General features: G+C 34.3%; 2 protein-coding genes across 8 annotated transcripts in view; one reads left to right on the forward strand and one right to left on the reverse strand.

Moving 5' to 3' along the window:
* The first annotated feature begins 1,379 nt into the window (after positions 1 to 1,379).
* On the forward strand, positions 1,380 to 27,331 carry LOC138132621 (mitochondrial disaggregase-like). Of its 4 annotated transcripts, none has more exons than XM_069050199.1 (9): positions 1,380 to 1,558; positions 1,661 to 1,955; positions 2,001 to 2,191; positions 2,251 to 2,477; positions 2,538 to 2,652; positions 2,706 to 2,884; positions 2,936 to 3,257; positions 3,311 to 3,501; positions 8,071 to 8,448. In XM_069050199.1, exons 2-9 carry the CDS (start codon positions 1,663 to 1,665, stop codon positions 8,386 to 8,388), a joined length of 1,836 nt encoding a protein of 611 aa, XP_068906300.1. In that variant the 5' UTR covers positions 1,380 to 1,558; positions 1,661 to 1,662; the 3' UTR covers positions 8,389 to 8,448. The 4 variants fall into 4 exon arrangements, 3 of the variants coding, with proteins under 3 accessions (XP_068906300.1, XP_068906301.1, XP_068906299.1); XR_011160132.1 differs by lacking the exons at positions 1,380 to 1,558; positions 8,071 to 8,448 and adding exons at positions 24,784 to 24,919; positions 27,220 to 27,331 and having other exon boundaries at positions 1,573 to 1,955; XM_069050200.1 differs by lacking the exons at positions 1,380 to 1,558; positions 8,071 to 8,448 and adding an exon at positions 24,784 to 24,985 and having other exon boundaries at positions 1,573 to 1,955.
* The window catches only part of Sytbeta (Synaptotagmin beta), a 109,000-nt gene continuing 90,027 nt past the window's right edge, over positions 8,443 to 27,415 (reverse strand). For 3 of the 4 annotated variants that reach the window (XM_069050201.1, XM_069050202.1, XM_069050204.1), the window contains 5 exons: positions 23,161 to 23,388; positions 22,532 to 23,060; positions 21,904 to 22,425; positions 21,698 to 21,846; positions 8,443 to 9,492 (listed from right to left, as the gene is read on the reverse strand). In XM_069050201.1, the coding sequence (XP_068906302.1) occupies positions 9,334 to 9,492; positions 21,698 to 21,846; positions 21,904 to 22,425; positions 22,532 to 23,060; positions 23,161 to 23,388 (1,587 nt within the window). In that variant the 3' untranslated portion in view covers positions 8,443 to 9,333. The remainder of the gene's footprint in view (positions 9,493 to 21,697; positions 21,847 to 21,903; positions 22,426 to 22,531; positions 23,061 to 23,160; positions 23,389 to 27,415) is intronic. The other variant, XM_069050203.1, reaches the window with a different exon arrangement.

The following is a 27,415-nucleotide window of genomic DNA, read 5'->3' on the forward strand; positions in this document are numbered from 1 at the left end:
TTTTTTGCAATTTTTAACATAACACGTGCTAGTCATCTTCAAAAAGTATGAGCTTTATAATTAAAATATATGAAAGCAAACAAATAGGTCCTTTTTGTTAAGATAAAAACAACAGATACGATACCTCTGCAACCCGCGCAACTACCACATAAATGTTAGACAAATACAGAACAGATTTGCTATTATTGCTGCATAACTTGCCTTTACTTATAATGTTGTATATAGGAATCAACGCTTTATATGGTGATACTCCGTCTATTCTATTTCCCACATCACTGCTTCGCGCAGATATTTCCAAGGTCAAAACCCATGAGAGATTCAAAGACCTCTACCAAATCAACACTCAACATTCAGAATTTAAAAACTTGGTAATTTTTGTTAGCTCTAGGTGGTGATATGTGTAAATAAGCCAAGAAATTACAAATTAAAATTAATGCTTTTTAAAGGTTCAGTGGAGAACGAAGGTAAAGAATAGAACAACTTCGAAACAAATTGTATTGTAATAAACCAAGCCAAGGCGCCAAGGGCCTCTAACAAAATTTAAACACCACGGTGATAATTACTGGATTAGAAAAAGAAATCAACACTCATACCCTATACAGTACCCTTGAATGAACAGCTAAGGGGCTATTTTTTGTCAGCATTTCTGCCGATGATGATAGCAAACCGTGTCTGCAATATGCAGTTCGTTAGGAGCAGCTAAATCACAAGTGTGCGCGCAGGCGCCTTTGGCTTTAATGATATACCAACGGCGCTAAATTTGAAGGAATTATTACGTGGTATTATAATTACATATATTGTTCAAGGAGCGACGAAAATAATATATTTAAACGAAGAGAACAGTTGAATGTTAATTGATATATTTATACTTTTTGAACGATCTCGATTATACCATATAGCAAATAAAAAAAAGTAAACAATTTAATCTTGAATAAAAATTAAAAATAACAAGATGTTCCAACCAGATCATATTATTTAATTTGAGTAGTTGTAAATCGTCAGGATATTATACGGGATTGAATGAAAATTAATCAAGTAATTTTCGTCAGTAGAGACGAAAGTTAACGTTATGGGATTTTCTTTTACTGGTGACGAAAGTCAGGTTTTCGCTGGAGTATTCCCTACCGAAATAGTTATTCCTAAAAACAGTCCGTAGAAAAAAATTAAGCAACCAGCCAATTATAAAAGGCGGCCACTTTAAGCGTAATTAATGAGTTAGCGACTTGGCGGGATTTTAAGAGCCAATTCTTTAGTTTTTTCTAAGTGGCGAAAAAGCCAAAGGCGCCTGCGCGCACACTTGTGATTTAGCTGCACCCGCACCTCAGTTCGTTACTCGTAAGACCAGCGGCGGCCCTAGCCCTTTATTATGGAGAGCTAGGTTGTCTTTCAGCGCCCTTTAGTCGACAACTTCGAATCAATTATAGTTCAGTTTCTGGTAATAAAATACAAATATTTCCAAAAATCGAATTTTGGCGTCCCTTCCCACCTGGCGCCAAGAGCGGCCGCTCCTCTCGCTCTACCCCAGGGCCGCCACTGCGTAAGATATGATCCAAGAAAGGTATGTTGGCAATAGTTGCTGAATGTCATTTAAGTTTAAAATTCTAACCTAAAATATTCATGATTTCAGTATTGCAACAAATTGTAAATGTGATTTTTTTAGATATGTTGAAATTTAGAAATATTTATAATTTATATCAGTTTTGTATAAAGTTTCAAAACCGAACCAGATTTGCACGGTTTTATCATTATACCCCAAGACAATGTTCGACCCTTAATGTTCGCCAAATGCTCCACGAGAATAATTACAATGGACAGCATTACGATTACGAAAAACGAGCTGTTTTTTTGTTGGGAATTATTGGAGTGTCCACTATTTTATGTGATTCACGCACAGATGCTAAAGAAAAGCGATTTTTTCGTGCTGCTCAGTACGGAATCCTTGATGAACTGAAAAGGTAATTTTGTTAATGGGGTTAATTTATCTTAAGAATTTATTTTAGCCTTCTTAATGAGAAAGTTAATGTAAATATGAAGCACCAGTTAGGATGGACTCCATTAATGGTAGCTGCGGTAAATAACCAATATGAAGTTGTAAAAATGTTGTTAGAAGCAGGAGCTGATCCAAATTTGACAGAAGAGTTTATAAGCGCCAAACGAACAGCCAAAGATAAAGGACTTCACCCTATTGAGGGTAACACTTACTTATTATTAGATTAATATGAACTGAACCTTAATGACAACAATTTATAGTTCTTATGATGAGGGAAGAAGAATTCTCCAGTAGTTTAAATACCAAAGTATCATTTAGAGGTTTCACAGCACTCCATTATGCTGTGTTGATCAATAACTTTAAGATAGTTAAGTTATTAATTAAGAAAGGTGCAAATCCAATTGTAGAAAATGAGGCAGGTCATGTTCCCCTCTTGTATGCAAAAGAAGGAGAATTAAAAGTTTATTTACAAGAACAGACATCAAAGGTATTTGATTGTTGAGTATTAGAAATTTAGCAAATTGTCATTAAAAAAACTCTTTCACAGTTTGAAGAAATTAAAAAGCAGAAAGAATTAGAGGAACGTCGAAGGTTTCCATTGGAAGAAAGATTAAAAAAACACATAGTTGGTCAAGAAGGAGCTATTACAATAGTTGCTGCAAGTAAAATATTTTGATTCACTTTTAACTCGGCTTTCACTTATTTTAATTGATAGCGATTAGGCGGAAAGAGAATGGTTGGGGTGATGATGAACACCCATTAGTATTCTTGTTTTTGGGTTCATCTGGTATTGGTAAAACTGAATTAGCAAAACAAATGGCTGCTTACATACACAAAGAGAAATCTCAAGCATTCATTAGATTGGATATGTCAGAATATCAGGAAAAACATGAGGTAATTTCATTCATGTCATTAATAAATAAATCTGACGATGAATTCTCTCAGGTTGCTAAATTGATTGGTGCTCCGCCGGGATACATAGGACACGACGAGGGAGGTCAGTTAACGTCGCGTCTAAAGCAGTGTCCTAACGCTGTGGTTTTATTTGACGAGGTCGATAAAGCTCATCCGGATGTCCTCACAGTACTGCTTCAGTTGTTTGATGAAGGGCGCCTAACTGATGGTCACGGTAAAACGATCGAGTGTAAGGATGCTATCTTCATTATGACCTCAAATTTAGCAAGTGATGAAATTGCTCAACATGGGTTGAAACTCAGACAAGAAATTGAAACTTTGAGAGCGAACAGATTAAAGAATGACAAAACAGGTAGATTGTCCATTCTAGTTTGTTAGCAATTCTAACTAATTTCTTTCTGCTAGATAAAGATATTTCTGATAACATCACAGTTTCAAGAAAATTTAAAGATGAAGTAGTTAAGCCCATACTCAAGAGACATTTTAAACGAGACGAATTTTTGGGGAGAATTAATGAAATAGTGTATTTTTTGCCGTTTTCAAGAAACGAGTTGCTGCAGTTAGTAGGTAGGGAGATGGCAGTCTGGGCACAAAGGGTAAGTCAATACTTGCCTATTTCTTACAAGTTGTATTACTCTGAGATGTGTTTTCAATTATCTATCTATAATGCAAGGAATGGCATCCTGTACATAGTATCTAGGTGTTAACATCATTGTGTGAATACAACAGAATAGCTCTGATCAGCTTGTATGGGTAATTGAGCGTTCTGTCGTGTTGTTTTTTCGTCGATTGTTGAATTACTCTTGAATGGTTGAGATACTGCTTTGCAAATTGAGTCTGAGATTCCGTACGCACCAAGGTGCATTCAGGATGATCCTGTTTTCCCATGCTTTGGTTTCATATGTAAGGACAGGTTTGATAACCATTTAGTGCAATTTCAATTTCAAGCCCTTTCGTTTTTTGTTAATTGGGACTTTTATTTGATCTCGGTGCTTTGTACAGTTACGATCACGGAATTTCGTCAGTTATTTTACTGTCAATTCGAATAAAAGTGTGTAGCCTAAGCTTTATTGTCATTATGACTGACATTCAAAATTTTTGTGACAGAAATTCTGTCACGCACACGACCTGCTAGATAGTCAGAGTGTCTATAGCGGCGTGGGCGTAGACCGAAAAATCCTATTATTCTCATGATTCTGACATTTGGGGTTGTTTTCGGGGGTTGCTGTCAGCAACTAACTGTCATGCTATCAAATGTGTGACAACGTCATGTGCATCGTGACAATTTAGACATGCAACCCACACTCCACACACATGTGCAGTCGTGAGCAATAAATTTTGGTCGTCAAGGTCATTCTTTGACGTAATCGAAAATGCTCCATTGTAAAACAGTCGTAAATATCATTCTGGGGAGGGTACACTCTATTTCACTATCGCACATTTTGTTTGTTAAAAATTGTGAGCAAATGTCAATTTGGTTTGACTTTTGTGAACTAAAATTTAATACAATCTCAATCGTGCGCGCCTACTAACTTTTAATATTTTGCCAAAATAAACGGTAATATTACGGAGGTTGGTTTTTATTTATTTTTTATTATTATAATGTTGCTTGTTTTATTAAATGATTGCTTGTGAATAAAATAGTATACAAACCTCGGCGAAAGTCCATTCCTGTGTCTCGAGAACTAGTTCACCTCGAGATCAAACCTCTCGGTAAACTATTATTCTCTCGACAGGAATGGAATACTTGCCGCCTCGGATGTAATACAGTTGGCTTCAAAAAAAAACGGGAAATGAAATTTGACCTAATGTGAATTGGAAATTTAATTTGTTAATTTATGTCAACTTGTGTCTGTTTGACAGTAGTATTTCTGACACATAAGTGCAGTTTTTTAACCTAAATTCTAAAAGGCCGTTTCAAACTATAAAAATTTAATAAAATTTGACAGAACTTTTTCTGACAGTTCCCGTTTTTTTTTGAAGCCAACCGTACATGCGCCAAAAAATTGTCGCAACACATCGAATTTCGAAAATGTTGTTTGTTTTGTGATGAGAAAAGATATCTATACAAATGTAAACGTCCTAACATAATATTGACATAATATTAACAGCAGCGGGAATAGTACCGCAATCTCTTTTTAAAAATTTAAAAATTTTGGACTTAGAGAGCACATTGGTAGTTGAAATTCAAAAAGGTATATTATTATACTCATGTCAGATCGTGAGGAAATTCCTTAACATTGACACAGAACATAAAACACAAAAAAGTCAAAATGTGGAGGCGAGACGCCGGTAATTATGTTGATAAGCACTGCACTATTACTTGATAGTATTATCCGTAATAGTGTACGAGTATGTACTCCGGAAAAATTGCCGTGCCGCCGGGTGGTGGACGGTTAAGATACATAATAATAAGTTATATAAGGCAGCTCGGTGGCCGCATGGCTGTCGGAGACAGTGCTCCGAGGTCGCGGTCATGGGGCGCTAGTGGGTTCGAATCCCACCGAAGGGGGAGGATTTTTTCGAAGGAAGGAACCTCCGCCGGGCCATGGATGTGTGTGTATGTCTATCAGGGGCTGACGGTAACGGGTGGTGGAAGGAAGAGCGACACTCTTCCGACACCACCGCGAAGTCAGCAGGGTTCGAATCCCAGGCCGGATGGGCCTCCCATGGATGTTGTGTGTTGTTGTATTCGTGTTGTGTCGTCCAGAAAAGGGAGAAGAGAGAGGGTGGGCGTGGGTAGCCGGGGAACGTACCCCGGAGCCCCGCCGCACCACAGGAAAAATGAGAAAAACAAGGCGACCGTAAAGGTACCTGATAGGCCAAGTGGTGAAAGGGGAAAGGCTAAAAAAAAAAAAAGTTATATCGGTTGTCCCAGAACTCGCGCGTCAGCTGTAAACCACAAATTCTGTTCTTCCATCTGATATAGGATTTTCAAGATTTTTTTTCTTAAACCATTTAGTTTTTAAATTACAGCAATTTTAAGATAGCCAATCAGAGAAGAATGATTAGTAAAGTGTATCAGCAGTGGCGGCTGGTCAGGGGCGGCAGATACGGCAGTGCCGACCCAGAAATTTATTTGAAAAGAACACAATTTAAAACAGTTCATTTATACTTTTTTTTGTAAACAAGTTTCATCATTCATATCTCTCTAATGTGCATATATTTTTCAAATTTTATGACATTAGCCCTTACTGGAGATTTAAAGGTCCATTAATTCATGGTCCCAGTATCCCGTAAAATTGAGCGCATTAAAATAAATATACGCGTGAGCGACAGCGAGGGTTGCGTTAAATGCACCGATGCTTGCTTGCCAGATGCGCAGAACGTCGAGATTATTGCAATGCGGTTCCCTAGTTGGTACTGCATGCCGTACCGCATCGCTTTTCAGTCTTTGGATTCATAGATTCGAATTGTTTTTTTTTAACGAATCACTTAATTCTCATTGATCTTATTAATTAAAAAGTAACATTTTTAGTTGTTAATAAAATAATAGAAATTTGTATTTATTGAGAAAACAGCTGTGGGTTTTTCGAACATTTTCAATAAAGCACTACATAATTAATACCTCCTAGCTCCTATTTTTTTTTATACATTTAAATATCAAGTTAATATTTACAGACCATAAGAGGCGCCCTAAAAAATATTTTTTTCACAACTTTTTCGACAGTTTGGGATATTAAATTGTAATCTATCCGATAGTTTAAAAAATCTTCCAACTTTGTTCCAAAAATGGTTTAAATATTTTTATCGGAACAAAAGTTAACAGGGGGTTGAAAAATTAGCATGTAAAACCCTATGGCCAGTCTTAAAAAAAACTCACTGTATATGAAACCGTAAACCGTTGCACATTTGGCGACCTCTGAACAAAACAGGGAATGTATTAAAATTATTTGGTTTCATCATTCTTTGACGAAGTTAAGTCATGAAGCTTCGTCTTCGACTGTGGACTCTTTTGAAGAGAGTTCGCCAGACAATCTGGTGAAAGCTCAGATCCGAAGGCGAAATTGGGTAAAATATGAAAATTTCCAGGAAGGGAAACCTTTCTCTCTCTGAAATTTAGATAACAGTATACCTAGGGGCGTATTCTGTAACTGCTCCGCTAAATTTTAAAGGCAATTAAATTAAGTTGTCATAGCAATGAACAATCAGGACTTTAAATTTTAAATTTTAAAGGGCCCTAAAATTTTAACACCCCTTTAAAAATTACAGAATACGCCCCCTAATGTGTTATTTTATTAGTAGATATTAAAAGTGGTATTTGATTTGACGATAATTTTGTTAAAAAGTATTGAAAATCTGGCAAAATCGAATAAAATTTTAACATTTCCAGATGGGGGAATGTTTGTAAAATTTTTTTGGGTGGTCTATATTTTTTTTAAGGTCAGATGATTGAAAATGATGGATTTTTTATAAGATTTTTTCAGGGTTTTGTGGTGATTTTTATAGAATTCTTTGCAGTGTCCAATTTCCCCTAGTTCTAAAAATGAGAACAAATTTTAAGCCTTTTTATACTTTAATTTTAATTGCCCAATCCCTTTGGTATAGGATTTCAGCCCCTTTTCAATGCTTTTTAAAAGTTTTTCATGTGCTCAACATTTCATATAGGTACTACTAACTTTATCTCGTTCAATCTTCCAATTTATTCTCGTATTTGTCTGTTTCCCAGTTTATCGTATTCTCGATCCGTTGAATAAGGGAGTATTGTTTCCTTCTTTTTTCTTCTGAGTTCCTGGATACCTTGTAAGCGGTGCTTTTGTATTCTACACAAGTTTTCGGTCACTTGATTCATTTGTTTTTCTTCCCAATGCGAATCACCGATTACGTACATTTGGTGTAAATTGCGGTGCCGCCTTTGTGACTAAAGTTTTTGTAGAGATGATAATTACAGATTTTCTTGCAAAGTGCTTGTTTTAACTCATTGGAATTCCAAAAAACGATGTTCAGACTGTCTCCCAATCATAATAAATCAGTTCTTTCAACAATTTTGAGGTGGTGGTGTTGGTGTCCCTAAAGATGTTGACGGTGCTTACTCATTGAAGGTTCACTACCCACTCGAATTCTATGTTTTTTTTTTTTTTTAATTTGTATAACAATTACAACGTTACGTGCAGCGACAGTTTCAGGCGAAAGAAGATTCAAAATGATTCATTGTTGATTTCCAGGCAAAAGAAAAGCACAAAATTGATTTAAATTGGGACAGAAGTGTAGAATCTGCTTTGGCGGACGGTTACGACGTTCACTACGGAGCCAGATCTATTAAGTACGAAGTAGAAAGACGAGTTGTTAATCAGTTGGCAGCTGCACACGAAAGCGGATTTATTGGAAAAGGTAGCACAGTACAGATTACAACTGTGTGGCCAGAAAACACCGCCAGTCCTGAGATCAAATTGAGAGTGAAAAGTAAAGGTTCCAAAAACTTTGTCGATGTAGAGAAAAACAAATTTCCTGTTACAAATCTAAGTTCCGCTTTTGGATTTTAGATATATTTTTGTTATGTTGTTGGATTTATATTTATTTGAATAAAAATGCTACAAGAAATAGTCACTGATATTTATTGCAACAATCGTTTTAGGTACACTGTTCACAATACTTATTACAAATAAAAGGGGGATCAAGTTAAATGAATAACACATAACATTTAGGTACTCATATTTCGTGATATACTGATATTAAGTTAGTAAGTAGGTACACGTTTTTTTAAAATAAATTTTAGTATTTAAAAACAGTTCAATATACAGATATAAATAGATTGCGATATATTTTTTTGATATAATTCATATCCTAATAAGTTTGTCAATATAAGATAGCAACATTTATCATAAGTATGAGAGGGACGTCATAAGACCTTTATAATAGTTAAATTTAACATCCCTGATGTCAATTTAAGCGTTTTTTTTTTAATTCACATTTTTATACAAAGTGCAATGATTACTAGACTTAGTGTTAAAAGAATAACAATATCAAATATAAATATCCTTTTAGACAGCTTTTCCCTCATCTATTATTATGTATTCTTAAATATATGACAGTTAAAAAATTGAGTTGTTAAATAAAATGATTGTCTTGTAAAAACATTCAAAAGGACACATTTAATTCATAAGTTTTCTTTGTATAATTTAGTTTTCATTATTGTGATAACGAGGCCATCCCATTTAAAATTCAATCAATTAACATTACTCACACTTGACGTGTTTGGGTAAATGAACGAGTTTCGACACTTGAAAAAAGCTCTCACAAATAACAATATTTAACATAATAATTTAGAAACATTTAATTATATGGGCACGTTTAACATAGAATAACATTAAAATATAGACACGTAGACTCATCTCCTCCTACTTTCCTTTTTATTCCTTACTTTTTTCTTTTTGTTCTGTATATCATTTATGACCAATTGATGAATTGAGCATAACTTTGTGGGTGATTTACCTCATCGTGTGCCAACATGCGATCGCTTTTCGCGGACTTTGAGTCATGTCTAACCAGTGATCCCTTTCGGGGCCTGTTTCTTTGGGGCCGATTAAACAGCAGCCTATGAGAGGGTTGCTTCCTATTAAATCGTTGGCTTGGTCCATTATGCAAATCTGCAACAAATTTGTTTCACTTTAATAATTTAGAAAACAAATAATCAAAGTTTGTTTTTTATTTATTGTTTACACAATGAGAATTTTATTGTAAACTTTTACTAAATGTAGAAATTAAAATCTTAACTTCAATAATTCATTACATTTTTAATAAAGTTGATTACTATAGTATGTATATTTTTTCCTGGTAGGCGGTTGCGCGCGCATTTGCAAAATCCGGAAATTTTGTTTTTTTATGCCATTACATTCATAAAAAAAACTCTCAACAGAATCAATAAAAACAATTATATGTTACCATTTGAAAAATGAAAGTTGCCCATTGTCCATAAATGGGTAGATGGTACCTATAAAACTTATATGCTCACTCAGGTTTGAAGTGTTTTTGTTAGAAATATGCAAACTCCCATCAAGTTACACGTGTTTCAAGTTACCTTAGCAATAGTAAAGTAACGCTTAAGGTATAAGATTATATGGCAGCACTAAAATTATCCCAATAATGGAAACCAATATTGGCGTTAAGATGGTTGTCTCGGCTCGTGCAGCTGCATCCCTTTTCCTTCGTTCAGGGCAGGGATTAAAAATTTGTGATACTACATGTTTTTGATGTTTATTGTAAATTTTGTTATTGTAACGAAATTCCCTTTAGTACTTTGAGTCTTGAAAACAGTAAAGATGATTTGTAATAGTATTGTATATTTAATAAATAAATATAATTTCGTCGGTACGCATTTGTTTTGAGGTCGGCTCTGGAATTCACAACAGAGAATTGCTTGTAGCATGATTTATGGTTGGGCTGACCGCCTACTGCAATTGCGACAAAAGGGACGTTTATCTCCGGTCAAATACTTTTAAAGGGCCATATAATCTTTTATTGTTTGTTATGACAATTATATAGAGTGTTTTCGAAGTTGAGGCGTCGTTGTAACACGAAGTATTATACATTATTCTTAAGAATTTTAGCCTGAATCTTGTTAGTAAAATGTTTGTATTGACGGAGATAATTGATTGTATGTATTTATGGTTTTATAAAATTTTGAGTCCGGTCCTGTCTATTTCTCCGCTGTACTAGATTAATAACTGACGTGGCCCAGTATAGTATCACATATTAAAAGGAACGCCTCAACTTCGAAAACACCTGTATAGAAAAGTTGTATTCAATTACAAAGCTAGAATTAAAATCTGTTTAGAATATACAAATACGTTTCAAACACTGCATAGACTCTACAGGTTATGGTCCCAGCACGCTTCCACTGCGCTGATAAATAAGAAATTGTACGTATTCCGCAACAAGAAAAGTAATTTGAAGTTATTTGTGAGTACTACAAAAACGAAAAATGAGCTACACAAGCGTGAAAATCGAACCTCTTCGAAAAGACAATTTCAGTAAGTACATGGAAAATCCAAATCGAAGCTTTGCTCATTAAGAATGATTCTTGGAAATACGTGAACGGAACAATTTCGAAACCAAAAGAACCACCAGAAGCCGTAACCACGTGGGAATCAAACGATGCGAAAGCCAGGTCAGATTTAATTTTAACAATCTGCCCATCAGAACTTAAACAGATCAAGAATTGTCCTACGTCAAAAGATATATGGACCAAATTACACAGCGTCTCAGGGATCCACTCGAAAAGCGATGCTCCTGAAAACATTGATTTTGTTGAAAATGAAAGACGGTGAGGATATGAGGGATCACATCCGGAACTTCTTCGACGTTGTGGACAAACTCGAAGAGATGGAACTTTGTATAATCAATGACCTTCTTGTCATCCTTCTGCTCTACAGCATTCCCGACGAGTACGAACCTTTTCGAATTGCCATAGAAACCCAAGAGAAATTACCACAATTAGAAGCACTGAAGATAAAACTCCTGGAAGAGTATGAAGCTCGAAAACAAAATTCAAAAGAAAACGTTCCAGATGCCATGTTCATTAATAAAAATCCTGGTTGATCAAATCAGCCCAAGAAATCGGAACATTCTAAAACTGAACGTTTCAAATTCGCTTGTCACACATGTGGAAAAATTGGCCACATGGCCAAGGATTGCAGATCGAAATTCTTCAACCCAAAGGTCCAAAAACGAAACCCACAGAATCAACCCGTTATGAAACTTCACGTTGAACACGAGAAACGGTGGTGTTTAGACTCAGGTGCGTCTTCACATATGTGTTCTGAAAAGGCAAAATTTGGATAATTGTAGATCGTCCCCAGGAAAAGAAAACCGTCGAATCGAAGTGGGTTCTACGAAGAAAACTGAAGAAGGACGGATCAGTCGATCGTCGCAAACCAGACTCGTGGCGAAAGGTTTTACTCAAAAACCTGGTATTGATTTCAATTACGTTTTTTTAAACCTTAAGTCGTTTCAACATGGAAAATTGTAAAGGTGTAACAACCCCGATTAACCCGAATGAAAAACTGTCGAAAGAAATGTGCCCGAAAACCGAAGATGAGAAGAAAGCAGTCGAAAAGTTACCATATCAGAGCCTCGTCGGTTCTCTGATGTACTTAGCTGTTTCAACTCGACCAGAAAGCGCACACGCCGTGAACATGCTCAGCCAATTCAACACCAACTTTGGGGAACAACACTGGAGAGCTGCGAAACGAGTACTGCGGTATCTGAAGAACACCGAAAACCTGGGCTTAATGTTCAACAAGTCTGGACAAGAACTTGTAGGTTATGCCGATGCAGACTGGGGTGCAAGTATAGATGATAGAAGATCGTACACAGGATATGTTTTTAATCAAGTTACACGTGTTTCAAGTTGCCTGAGCAATAGTAGTTTGTTATGACTATGAGTGTTATGACAATTATAATCTATTCCATCTTTAAAAAAACGATAGGTTGCCACGCTTTAATTTTGTTAAATTGGCAGTACTGAGGAAAGTAGTAGTTATATTTCATTTCATTTTGGTTGTAAATCTTTTGTAACTAAATTTGAAATGCTATGTTGCAAGATGATTCTAAAACAAAAAGTAAATAAAGTTATCAATAAATGTCATTTTGACATTTTTTCAATTTATTTTAAATTAGACAACACAAAGTAATAATTTAAAGGGTTTACTACAAGTGCATAATGCCAAAAGTTGTGTTTGTCGAGTATTGAAGGGCTAGACACATTTTAAACGAGGTGGAGGATACTAGAACAACAAAAAAAGGAAAATCAGAAAAGTGGAACCATTTTTTAAAAGAGATCTGAACGAAATTATTCGTGGGCTAAACATTAGAAGATGATTCGGAATCTAATGATGAAGATAATTCTGAAGATGAAATAATGGAGGAGGTTAAAGTCTAGATGTCTTTAAAAAAAGTGATTCCATTTTGGAGAACTTATCCGTTTTCTGCTTGTTAAACTAAAGCAAACGTTCGTGAAACTCATTCAACGACTAAAGCCTCCACCAGATGTTTACATTTTGATTTGTCTTTTTTTTTTCAATTGCTATTTTTAATAAAAAATGCTGGGTTCTCTATTAAGTTCTTGTAATACAGTTTCAATCGATTCGCAAAAAAGCGGAACATAAGTATGGCAACACTGGAGGGCGAAAAAATTTGACAAATCCCAAGGGAGATATGAGCTGTTTTTCACAATCTGTATCTATGACGAAAAGAAACAATATCGTGTTACTAAAAAATAATAGTATATTATACACCAAGGTAGAGAAGACATTTTTTTAAGCCGAGGTAGTTTAAATTATAAGCGAGGCTTAAAATTGTCTTCTCTAGCGTGGTCTATATACTATTTTTTTCACTACTAGATCCATTAAAACCCTTTCTAATAATAATTATTAATTAAATTTGTTTGTCCGATGCGACGATCCGAGTTCTCATTTTTCAACGGTTGCTATGAAAATTGAAAATCGTCTGTCTACGTTAACCAATAAAATCAAAGAAAATCTTTCGTTGCTAGGTGACGGCTGTTCATTATTATATTATTAACCTAGGGAGAGAAATTCTACTTCTGGGGTCGGTTCGAGAGTCAATAATGATGCCTTCTGAGACTAGTAGTGAAAAAAAAATTTTTTTAAACTGTCAGTTAGAATAGTGTCAAATTTCTATGACAATAATCAAAGGCAAATGACAATAAAGCTTGACTTGTTGCAAAAAACCAATTTGGATTTGCAACAGCAAATTTATGGCATTAGTCGTTTGAAATTACTTTAAAACTGTACCTACTTATATGGGAAATATTCAGTCCAAACTATGATTTTCAGGTCCCTTTGTGCCTTTATTTGATTCCAAAATATTAAAAAAATGCTGCTGCAAATGACAAGTGGTTTTTTGCAATTTGAGTCGACTATATATCGAATTTTTCAAAACTGACAAAAATTTGATGTCCCACTTTTTATGCCCGCAATAGTACATATAGAATTACATTGCAATAGTATATTCTTCAACGAGTGAGAATGAAATTTGCAGCACGAGCCGAAGACGAGTGGATTAATTCGTTCAAGTGGGAATGGCCATTTCTCACGAATTTAATACCATACTTTTTCTAATCAAAATAATCATAACTTCCATCATTTCTTGATATGTATTTTGCACAGACAGAGCAAACACAGTTGCAATGACACAGATATCAATATTAATTAATGTACTACCCGTTGAGAAATGTCAAATCATGTCATCTCATTGGTCAGTACATTTTGTTGCAAAAAAAGGGAAATATAAATTTTCCTAATGTAAATTTGGTTTTGACCATTTGTCAATTAATTGTCTACATGACAATAATACCTATCAAATAATTTTTTTAAATGTCATTGAATTTTGACCATAATTCTAACCTATCTCTCGTAAGAAGGTTTCACACTATGTAAAAATGTGTCAATTTTATTCTGACACTTCCCGTTTTTTTTTGCAACCAACTGTATCCGTGGAGAAAGAGAAAGAATTTTCTCCACAATTGAAGACTGAACAATTTTCTCAATCAAAAACGTATCAAAAATGTGCAAATTCTTAAATATGATTAGAAAAAATTAATTATGTGCGATTTTTTGTGCCGACTTTCTCCCACCTGTTCCGACGACTATGTTTTCAAAAAGACTTTTGTTTTCGCCAATAAAACTGAATTACTCTATAGATATTTTCATATTTGTTGGCGGAAACAAAAAACTGAGAAATGTCACAAAATTGTATTGTCACTGTTAAATTTCTTAAAGACGTTCGTGATTTCGACAGAAATGCAGCAGATTGGCAATAAGAAAGTTATTATATATATTATTATTTATATGAGAATAACTTTTCCTTTTGAACCACTGACAAAAATTAAAGAACGGGTTTTTATTTTTTTCAATCTACTGGGTGCCCCAAAATTCGCGGAACAACTTAGCAGTACGTTTTTAAGTAGTCATTAAAAGGTCAGGTAAAAATGTTAAAACAAATCAATCTTCTTTTTTGTAGAAGATGTGGACCTATTTCTTGCACTAAATGTGGAAATATTTAAAAACATTCCATGTATCCCAATAGTCTGCAAATACAGGGTGTTTTCGAAGTTGAGGCGTTCCTTTTAACATGTGATAGTTTGCGTTGTTCTAAAGAATTTTAGCCAAAATCACCTTAGTAAAATGGGTACGGTAATGAAGATCAATAATTTAATTTTTTTGAAATTTTTGAAACCGGTCCTGTTCAAATTTGCGCTGATTTGTTAGAAACTACTGTCAGAGTTGTCATCTAATTAGTCGAAATGGCTTTATTATTACAATGTTATCACGTTATCAAAATGGATCTGCAGCGTCCAGAGAGTATTGCAAAGCGATTTCCGGAAAGACACCATTCTGGACCAGGTTAGTTATTAATCTAGTACAGCGGAGAAATGGACAGGACCGGACTTAAAATTTTAGAACACAAACAAAATATACAATTAATTATCTCCGTTAATACAAACATTTTACTAAGAAGATTTAGGCTAAAATTGTTAAGAATAATGTGTAGTACCTCGTGTTACAAGGAACGCGTCAACTTCGAGAACACCTGTATTTAATTTTTGTTGTATCCATGGAAATGCGAGAGAAAAATCAAAGCCATGTTGCCGTACGTTATTTGAAGTAAAACGGACATAAAATTATTACTTGGAAATGCTGGAAATAATGAATAAAATAATTGCAAACCTGATCACAATCGTTCAGAATTATGATGCCACTGACTAGTAAAAGACAAATAGTCAAAATCTTTTTTAAAATTTAAAGTAAACGAGATCAAAGCTGCACCTTTTGAGCCCTCATATCTTCAAGTCTAAGAGGTATAGAATTTTTTAATTATTTTCTCATTATCTTCTAACATGAGTTGACATAGCTCCATTGAGTTGTTCCGCGAATTTTGGGACACCCAGTATTTAGCGAAAATTTAAATTTACCTTAACATTCCTTTTTACGGCGTTTATGAGAAATTTGACACTGACAATACAATTTTGTGACATTTCTCAGTCTTTTGTTTCCGCCATCAAATATGAAAATACCTATAACAAAACACCCATTTAACAACAAAATAGAGGGTGTTTTTTTTAAATTTCACATCGTAGTAGGCGTTGAAGAGTCGATTGTAAACTCACCACTCGTGTAAAAACGTAAGATTTAAACAGCTGATCCGTCTGATCCGTAACCCGTATAGTATGTTCACAATCGACTCTTCAACGCCTACCATGAGGTGAAATTAAAAAAAAAACACCCGACCTAATTTGTTTCAGTTTTTGCCTCCAAGTTCAGGATATACAAGATTATTCACGCAAGATAACGAGCTTGACCAGGTAAAAATGCAACCCAAAATACACTTTACAAAGCGTTCATAGTGTCTTGGTATGTAAAAATTAAGTCAGGAATCCAAATAGGGACCTATTCTATGTATTAATTTGAAAGGTATACACCGGCGGCCATTAATTTGGAAACACCGACCTAATCTAGTTTACTGGATATTTCTAATATTTGATAGTGTAAGCGTTATGTCATGAACTCATGTCACCCATGTCATCGTTGAGCGCATTCAACAGACTGTCGCAGCCGAAATTGATATGTCAATAACATTGTCAAAATGACAAACAATTTACAACAGAAAAATCTTGGTGTTTTCAAATTAATGGCCGCCACTGTACATATCTGTTATTGCATTTTTCGTTCATATTTTAGTATTTAAAAAGGTTTTCGAACGATGATAGAACCGATATGATCCTACTTACCCATTACTTTTGTCATTTTAATTGCTTATTATTGTTATTAAATCATACTTTGTTGAGAGAGGTATTTTTCTGTCAGAACTTGACATTCATTAGGCTGACGTTAAAAGCTGTCTATGTTTTATGTGCATTATGGTAATGCCGGATAATGTAATAGGGATCGAGATTGCTCTTTTGGGTTGCATTTTTACCTGGTCAGGCTCGTCATCTTACCTGAATAATATTGTATTATGAGGATTGCTGTTTTTATACCGTGTGATCAACAATTAATTAGATAAGGGGCGGCTATGACTTTGACAGTGTCAGATATCTCTTCTAACTCACCTAATAAACGTCAAACAACTGTCACTATGAAACAAATTTTTCAAAAATGGCTTTTACTTCAGAACATAAAAGATTCATCATTGAATCGGAATGGTGTTTTCAATTACGGAGAATGGACGTACAGTGCTGTTGGGCGGTTGCCTATTTGGTCGAGTTTCAATAAAATTTTTCAAATTTAAATTGAAACAGGTATGCAACCAAAAATACTCGTACTTCCATGGATCCTGAGCATCTGAAAGTCTAGATTTGGAAATACGTTTCAAAATCCAATGCTTTCTTTGATCTAAATAATTCTTGATCGCACGGTATAAAACGAACCGTAGGTAGGTATACATGTCTCTTTTGTCTTTACGTATGAATAGTACATCAACATCATGAACAAGAGATAAATTTGCAGAAGACTGACTGTCAATGTTTTTTGAGAAAACAGAACATCTTTCCGTGGGAGTTTCAGAAGTGTCTACCTTAGGAAAAGCTGTAAACTTAATCGACCAAAAGCGATGAAGAGGCGAAAGTACATGATGCAACAGCTGATATACGGAATGTAGACAAGAGTGAAGTAATTATTACCTGTCCAAAAACTAGAAAAAATAATTACCGAGAAGGGCACGAACGAATTAAAGAGGAATTTTAGCTGCATTGTGTGGTATTTAAAAATTGCCGCTAAGAAGTTTTAACAACATTTTATTGGAGATAGATCAACAGGTTGTGTAGTATGTATTTCTACGGCTAGAATTGAATTTTTTAAATTAAGTCACGTAGCAAAATGTAACAAAAAGTACTAAAACTAATAAATTACATTTGAAACAAGTTATGTTAGTACTCGCAAAATGTTTTGGCGGGCTTGTATTCATTCCTAGGCTGGACATGCTTCGTTATGACAACTGCATGCGTTAACTTTTGTCTTTGATTGTATTTATTAAAATGTGTTTTGTGTTGAATAAAAAGCTCTAACGAATGTTTTAACCAATGGTACACATAATATTGCTGGGGTATTAAGTACAGTTAAATAAGATTTTAATAAAATAATAAATTGTATTCGTATTTATAACCGAGCTCTAGCTCAGCGTCTTTGGGCAGATTTCTTTAGAAACGTTGTATGTACTACCATATAGTAAGTATACCTACATAATGTAGTGATAAATATTAACTAATAATAGTTATTTTCGATATAAGTGCGCTGTCAGATCACTTTTCAGGTATGAGGCCGAAATTTGAACCACGAAGCGTCAGCCGAGTGATGCAAAACAGGCCGAATATTTATAACATAAAATCAAATGTAAGTATGTATAACGAAAAATGACGTTCCGCAAACACTATTAACTAATTGTAAATTTTGAGATTACCTTTGACATGTCAATTTAGGTATACAGGGTGTATCTGAAATACGTGGGCTAATTTTAACCACTGGAAGAACTCGCTAATTTATGAAACTTTTCTATACAGGCTGTTTGATAAAAAACGCCTCAACATATAACTTTTTTATTTATTACCCGATGTAAATGAACAAAAAAAACCAAAGATATGGTTTTCATGCGCTACAAAACAGCCATAAAATATATTTTTTTGGTGTTATCTTCAATAGCTAACGATAGTCAACTTTTTTTTTAAATGGGCACATGTAGTTTTTTTAGGCTCAGTCTGGTAAGGTTTTTTTTCTGAATCTAATGATGTATTGAAAGTTATCATTTGGTCCATAGTTCACTGAAAAAAAAAATATTTTTTTTTTGTGGTTCAGCTTATTATGAAATTTTTAAGAGTCCCGTGAAAAACAATCGGAATACAAAGTGCGGTAAATGTCATCCAAACGTCAGCTTAGAAATTTTCATCTGCTTTTTAAAACTTTTTTTATTTAAGTATAAAATAACAATATTGCCAGTCATGCAGGATAGCAGTCATTTGACTATTATTTTATATTTGAGTGTAATAAAAATCGTAATTAGTCAAAAACAAAAATTTAATAGAAAAATAATAATAACTAGAGGTCGCCCAGCGGTCGAAATTCGACCTTTTTCATTAAATCTTTAAGTTTGAACGTTACTGAGGTTTTTTTTTATCAAAGAGTATACCTCTATAATTATCGCATATAATTTTTTTGAATTTTGTTCTATTACGTCATCTGCGACGTTTACAAATACGTCACTATGCACTAATTTTCAAGTTATTTGAAAAATACGAACGATAGGAAAAATGAGGTATAGTTTGGCTATGCCATATTTAAAAAACAATAACGCGTTTTTTGACATTTCCTTAGGTTTTTTATTGCTATACTGGCCAGGTTTCGCCAAGGCTACACAGTTAATTTGCCTATCTTTTTCAAATTATATAAAATTGAAATAAAAAATTAATACACAAAATTAAAAATGAAAGAACACGTGTTTCGTATTTTTTATAGCTATATTTTTTATTCAAACAAAAAACCGGGCGGTTAAAGAAATAAAATGTCTTGTTGAACTTAAAATAAAATTTCATCCTTTGCTAAATGCCTTTGGCCGTTATATTCGGAAATATAAAATTTCAAACCATTGAATGATCGAACTCTACTTGCTGCGAGGTACAATTGAAAACTGGCTGCCTCAATAAAATTGCAATTTTTTAGAATGTTTGTTTTTGAGACTTATTTATTGTCATCGCAAATGCAGCTATAATTGGAAATTGACATCTTTGAAAATTAAATGGTAAAATAGTACCTACCTGAATATGTTAAATTTATACGTGGAATCAAAATTCTCTTATTGCGTTCGGTTCTAGTTAAAACTTCGCAATCAATAGCATTGCGATGCATAAACTTGATGCGAATTCTTGTTCCATAGTCTAATGCTTCCTTTGTATTTAAGTTTCTGATCAGTAAAACGTGCAATTAACTTTCAATACTAACTTATGTGGTGGCAAACCACTAATAGTCAAAGAATTTTGTATTTCACTCCAAAGAGTTTTTTTTTTGAATAATCTAAATACCTCTTGGAGTGGATTTCACTGCGGGAGGGATTAAATCAATTACACAAATCATCCACTCCGCATTCGATCCAAATTCACTCCGCTATTTTTTTACAGTGTATGAACGTAAACAATGAATGTTTTGATATTTGTAACACACAGGTGTCCCCGAAAAAGATGATGAGTCCATAATTCCCTTATTTATCGGAGGATTTTAATTATTTATACACCAAATTAAATGGCTCTAAATAGGCTACAAAAAGCACTAATAGATTCACATATAAGTCCAAGGGTTTCAGGGCTAAACTGTCAAAATTTTTTTTTTTCAAATGCGAACACATCATTTTTTTAACAGTCTGATAGAGATTAGTATTCTAAAAAGAACAGTGTATCACGAGTGTACACTTACCTACCCAAAATTAAAAAAAAAGTTAAAAAATGCTACTATCGTCGATGCTTAAACTGCGCTCTGTACGTGCAATCCCAAATGTTATTACATATTTGTCATTTGTTTTTCCAACTGACTTAATTTGGTTAATTTATTACATTGTAATGCAATGAATTTTGATAGCTTCTCGCTTGGTGCTCGTCATTTGTTTCAAAATATAGTGTTATTTTTTTTTCTTAAATGAAATTACACGTATCATACATTGTTATTTTCAGAATAAAAATCTCTATCAGAATTACTAAAAAAAAGTATGTGTCCGTATTTAAAAAAAATATTTTGACAGTTTAACCTTGAAGCATTTTGGGTTTTATGTGAATTTAGTACGCCATTTTGTAGCTTATTCACAACCATTTAATTTGGTGTATAGATAATTAAAATCCTCCAATAAATAATAGAGCTATAGATTTGTCTGTTTTTTTGGGGACGTCCTGTATATTATACATAAATTTTATCTTTCTGCACTCCTTCTCCACATAAACTTTAACAATGCCAAATCTCACACTCCTCCGTGCGCGCAATTTGCTTAAAAAGGGGTACAAAGGTTTTCGTTCACGTATTAATATATAGATAATAATAAAATAAAATTTTATTTTTAATAATTCATGTTTTCCAAGAAAATAATAATAAAACACCTCAAGATTGCAGGTGAAAATTTTCAAACTGACACTTGACATTTGTTGCTATTTGTATTCCAATTGTTGTTCACGGCTTACTTGAAAATTTTATAACAAGCTGAACCACAACTAAAAATTGTTTTTTTTTTTCACTTAGCTGTGGACCACATGATACCTTTTAATACATCATTAGATTCAGAAAAAAAACCTTACCAGACTGAGTCTAAAAAAACTACATGTGTACTATTGAAAATAGCGCCAAAAAAATATATTTTATGGCTGCTTCATAGCGCATTGAAATCGGGTAATAAATAAAAAAGTTATGGGTTGAGGCGTTTTTCATCAAACAGCCTGTATATCGAAAATAACTATTATTAGTTGGGCACAGTTCTGATGGGCAATTAACAAAAAAATAAATAAATTCGTTGTATGTTTGAGATTGAAATAAACTGGATTTTCAATATTTTTTTTTCAGTGACGGCGTGGGACGTCGTGAAAAGACACATCTTTTGTGTCAAGGAAAAATCAAATTTGTGCGAGTGACGTCGGCAATTTTCTGTATAGCAGTGAAAATTTACCTTGTAATAATAAATTAACTATCAAAAAGTTTCAATTAACTTAAAAATAGATTAATCACGAAGGGGCGTCAAAGAACACGGATAATCGATTGCCTAAATTGTTAGGGGGAATAAATAACAGTGAAGTGTTCAGTCTGAATTTACCTCGATGGCAGCATTAGCGATATTGGAGGCCGACAAGCTGAATGTTAGAGCTTCGTTCCATACCGGATTGCAGCTACCTTTTCTTGCGGCAGTTTTCTTCTTCTTTATCCGCTTGCCGTTAACGAGAAGATACACTTTAACGAACGGATCTGAAAAGTAAATATTTGAAAGAAAGACTGATATTTAATGATGTGTACAAAACAAACCGAGGGGGAGATGTGTTTTATTTATAAAGAGCCGAGTGAGAAAACTTGGTCGGAATATTACAGAAATATGATTTATTTCGAGCTCCTCACCTACACTGTCTTTCTCTTGCGGCAAGAACAAATTTCGTGCCTTTAACAACACGACCGTCAATCTTTCAGCCGAAGGTAAATAACTGAGCGAAACGAGCACTTCCTGCAGCTCTTCGGGCGGTTTCTTATTCTTGGTGATTTCTCCCCACACTTCGATGTTAGAAGTAACGTCGAACTCGTCCATGCTCATTCTTACTTCACCGATAACGTCGTTTCGGGAGAACCGGTCGTAATCAAACACTTGAAGGATGAGGGATTTTGATTGAAGATCTTCATGAGATATTGGAAATTTGAAGTGCTGATCAAAAAACGGATTCGGATCGTTGCGACGGATTGTCGTCTGACGTTTACGCGAATCGACTTCAGGACAAAGTGCTAGTCTCACGTAGGGGTCGTTGAAGCCTCCTTGGTCGCTTCCGGCTAAGTCATGGGCTAGAACACCAGAAATTATTTAACAGTGAACTAGAGACGTAGTTTCCAGCACTTTTGTTTTATTTTATAATATTTTTATAAAAGCCAAAAAAATATGTATTTTTACCTTCGATTAAGTGTACAATCAAGTCGCTCCTGTCAAAATCATATTTCAATCGAAAATGCAGTCTCCCCAGACTAGGCCCTGATTTTGGACTGCTTCCTATAAACAGCGGTCCGTCTTTTCTCATGTACAAATCAGGCTGAATTGCCCCCAGAGGACTCGCCGGAGGTGCAGATAGATTCACTTCTGGTGTATGCGCTCTCGTTGACGGTATTAAAAGCGGCGACAGACACCGTCCTAGGCCGACTGTTCTTGGAGATGCCGGAATGGGAGAGTTGCAAGAGCTGACCGATCCTCCTGTTAGAGAGGCTAAACTGGATTGGGATGGGGATGGTGTTCGCATTTCTTCGCCACTTATTGTGGAGGTTCCAGGAGAAGAACAGCGGATGTCGAGAGATGCGGCTCGCAAAGGGGACGGGGAACGGCTCGAATTTCGCAGGGGGTAGCTGGAAGTGTGGATGGCTTCTTGGTGAACTGGGGTTTTGCCGTCAGGAGCAAAGGTGCGGATTTGGGGTGATGATCCTCTATGACCCTGTAAGGAAATATGATTTACTCGTGTAACATGCTACATTATTTTTCTCTCTTAATAAAAACTCTACCAGGCAAAATCTTATGCGTTTAAATTGTCTCACCTGTCTTGATGCACTACTGTCTAAACTACTCTGCGATGAAACACTCGGTGTTCTGCACAAAAGGGGCTGTCCTCCGGGATACGATTTTGACTGATGTTGCAGCGAATGAGAGTTTTGAGGAGCCGAACATAATTCCAACGGCATTTTCATTAATTCTGCTGTTAATGCTTGGGCTGAGGCGTTTTGGGGAGGCTGGATAATGTGTTGTTCTTTTGCTACGTTGAATTCCTGCAATGGGAATACGTTTATTATTCTTTGAAATCTAATTGGATAAGTTGACTGTGCTTAAACAGAAATGAACGTTACGAAGCATAATATCCCATCTACAATTTTCTCCTTCCTGTCGAACAAACTATAAAACGGGGTAGATGGCGATAAAGATGGCAAATGACGTTCTCACTAAGCGATTAAAAAACGATTTGGAAGACATTTACGAGGCATTGAAAACTGAGGATGAAGCAATCACAGATTTAACTTGTTTGATTTTCATCATTACCGGCTCGTTGAATAATATACTATTAGTTTTTTGTTATGTAATTTTTATTTCCCACCACCACCCGGCGGCACGGCAATTTCGCCGGAGTACATACACTATCAAGTAATAGTGCAGTGCTAATCAACATAATTACCGGCGTCTCGCCTCCACATTTTGAGTTCCTCACGATATGACATGAGTAGGTATAATAATATACCTTTTTGAATTTCAACTACCAATGTGTCCCCTAAATCCAGAATTTTTAAATTTTTTAAAAGAGATTAAGGTACTATTCCCGTTGCTGAAATTATAAGTGGTAAAATCGAAATTTTTTCTAAACACCAAAGATTTCTCATAGCAACGGAGATCTCTAAATACATATTTATTAATTTTTGTGTTATATGTGTGTGTTTGTGTTATATATGTGTTATATTGTGTGAATTTGGAACAGCTATATCTAAAAGATATGCTTGCTTTTGTTGTTTATTTAAAATAATAATGTCTGGTCTGTTATGCTTAATTTGAATGTCAGTTAAAACTGTGCGATCAAAAAATAATTAGTAATTGTCATTTTCCAAACAACTTTCTGGTTTACAACTATAATGTGGTTGTGTATTCTTCAATAAATTGAATTTAACAGCTAAATTCATGTGTATAATTTTAGCGAATATATCATGACGTTTCTTATATTCGCTTTGAGCCAAAACGGTGCAAGAAGAAATGATGTGTTCAATTGTTTCCCCTTCAGTTCCGCAAATCCTACATTTGTCAATGATCGATTGCAAACCGCATATGTCGTTTTTATAATTTCTAGTAATTATGTAAATACGGTGCGATCAATTAAAAAATAAATCGAGTCGGCGTGTTACCTATGGCAACCCATGCTATAGCATAGGCTCCAAAGCAAACTCGATTTATTTTTTAAATGATCGCTCGGTACTAGTTTCGTTTTATTTCATAACGTCCATTAAAAATGAAGTGATCAGAAATCTTGTTTGCGAATCCTTTTAAGAAAGATGTTTGTGTTTATTTATTGTTCGATCTGCCCTTAATCTCTGCTTTCTCCACTAAGCGATCCGCCTCTTTGAAACTTGTCAGAACTAATCTACCACATATTTCTTATAACCAGTGTTTACATTTGATTCCAGTCTTGAATCAATACAACTCGCGGTTTGGAAGAAGATGTAATCCACAAGAGACACCTTTACAAAATACTTTCATCCATGCCGTCTGGAACTGATTGTGTTATGGTTAAAAAGGAAAACATAAATCTTGGTAATGTAGGTACGTTTCTATAAAAACATTATCCTTTCGTTCTGAGATTTGTTTGCGACGGTTCGTCGTCCTCGACTCGTGAAAAAAACACTGCTTTAGAGCTGCAGATTATAATTAGCGAGGTTAGGAAACATCAACAAGTTAGCTCATAGTGATAAAGTTCTTTGCTGTGTACTTTAAGATTAGCAATAATTAAGTTGTTTAAGTAAATGGCCGTTTTAGACGGAATTTCGTATTAACACATTAATGCATTATCACTAACAAAGCCGCGCTTCAAACTTTAATCTAATTTAATCAAGATTTTTATCGTAAACTTGTGGGTTTAATATCAAACTTGAATTAAACATAAGATATAAACGATGTTGTATTATTTAGCAAAAAGCATACAGGGCTTCTAGCCTTTTTGTTAATTAAAAGGATATAACATTAGTGAATCATTAATAAAAAATAATTGTTTTTTAATGACTGATTTCTTTTATCTCAGGAAACAAAACTTTAAATTTAGGAATCAAAGGACCAGTGTTTAAAATTTTCAAATAAAGTCTAGGTATTATACAAAGTGATCAACTGATCAAAAAGAAAACAGAGCAGGCGTTGCAAATTATCAGTCACGGATCGTATAACAAATAAGCCTTCAATGCATGGGCGTAGACAATTTGTGGTATCAAACGCTACTTTATAATACATAAAACATAACTCATGAATTTTAGGCGTTGGAATTATCTCAGAATAAGTTACTTACCTACTGGTAAAATGAGTTTTACCATTAAAGTTAAAGCATTAATTATTAATAATTAATTAATTAATTAATAACTATTAGATTTTTCGAGGCAACCAATAAGACGACTGTGTATAGCAAGTATACATACAGGTGTCCCAGAGTTGCGAAAAAGCTCCATAACTTGTTTGTTATTAAAGATATCAACTTTCACTTTTTTCTAGATGATAGCTACGCTTTTACTGCACATTCGGAAAATATTGCGGTGTATATACACTGTGTCTCAATATTATAAAAACACTAGAGTTATGTTTTTTTAAACGGAACCTATCCAGTTTGATTTTATTTTTGAATTCTATGCTAAATTATGAATCAAATTTATACATGTCGTTTTTACTTATCTGCCATCGTTTTTGATTAATGGCCCTTCGAAAATTCGTACCTCCCAAATCGTTGCACATAAATTAAAATGATTGACGCTGTTTGATTTCTGAATGTTTGCCGCATCTGCTGAGTGTTTACTCAACAACCTGCTCAGTCGCATATGCCTACTGCGATTTTTTAAACATAACGAACTAAAAATGTCAAAAACTCATTTTTTTCAAATGACACCCCGTATTTATTATTGCACTGGTCGAAAGCTTTTTTGACAAGCTTTTGAACAATATAAGGTTTGTATACTTTAATCTGAAAATTTAAGGTGCTATCCTAAAATCGCTAAATTTGGTGCAATTATTCCGTTAAAAAGACAATACAAAAATCTAGTAGGCCTAACAAAAGATAATCACACAATATGGTCACTCCATAAAGATGAATCAACCAACAAAACAGTGTTTAACAATTAAACATTTAATTATTTTAGTGATTTTTAGTGATTTTAAGATAGCACATTTTTAGTTTGTTATATTTAAAAAATCGCAGTAGGCATATGCAACTGAGCACGTTATTGTGTAAACACTTAACAGATACGGCAAACATTCAGGAATCAAACAGCGTCAATTATTAATTTATGTGCAACTATTTGGAAGGTACGAATTTTCGAAGGGACCCCTGCACAATTCGGAATTCTGGTAAAAAAAGCGCCATCTAAAGATGAAAAATCATAAATCTAAATGCTTAAACCACTTGACGGAACTGACAATTTCAAATTGCAAATGTCATATAATTTATTTTTCGCGTGGGTTTCATAACAACCAATGGGTTTGGGGATTTTGTTATCTAAGGATATTTAAAAAAATGTATTCTATCAGTGGACGTAGTCTAGAAGCGTAGCTATCATCTAGAAAAAAGAAAAAGTCGATATATTTAATAACAAACAAGTTATGGAGCTTTTCGCAACTCGGAGACACCTGTATGTGTATGATTAAGCTAAGAGCACTCTTGATTTGCTTTCTTGTTGATCACTCTGTAGTCTGTACTGTGTACTGAGGAACATCACACTTTTCAATAGGAACTAACGACATTCGGTCGTAATGAGCGCTAGAAAATTTGATTTTATTATACTACATATAAAGCGATATAACATCACAACCCAGATTTAATAAAAAATTTGTTCTTGCAGTAGTTATTCTCATTAGGGTATTTGTTACAGGAAATCAAGATCTATTACCGTGGGTATCAAACTTTCGTATTTTTGAACACCATTATTTATCAATTGTCGCACAATAAATGTTATAACTTATAAGTTTTAAACCTTGCATTTATTTTTATTGTCATTGTAAAAGAAGAAACTTTCTACATTTATTTAATCACTAAAACAAATTGTAGTCATATTTTTTACAAAAAAC

The sequence above is a fragment of the Tenebrio molitor genome, chromosome 6 (genome assembly GCF_963966145.1).
Source record: "Tenebrio molitor chromosome 6, icTenMoli1.1, whole genome shotgun sequence".
Lineage (NCBI taxonomy): Eukaryota > Metazoa > Arthropoda > Insecta > Coleoptera > Tenebrionidae > Tenebrio > Tenebrio molitor.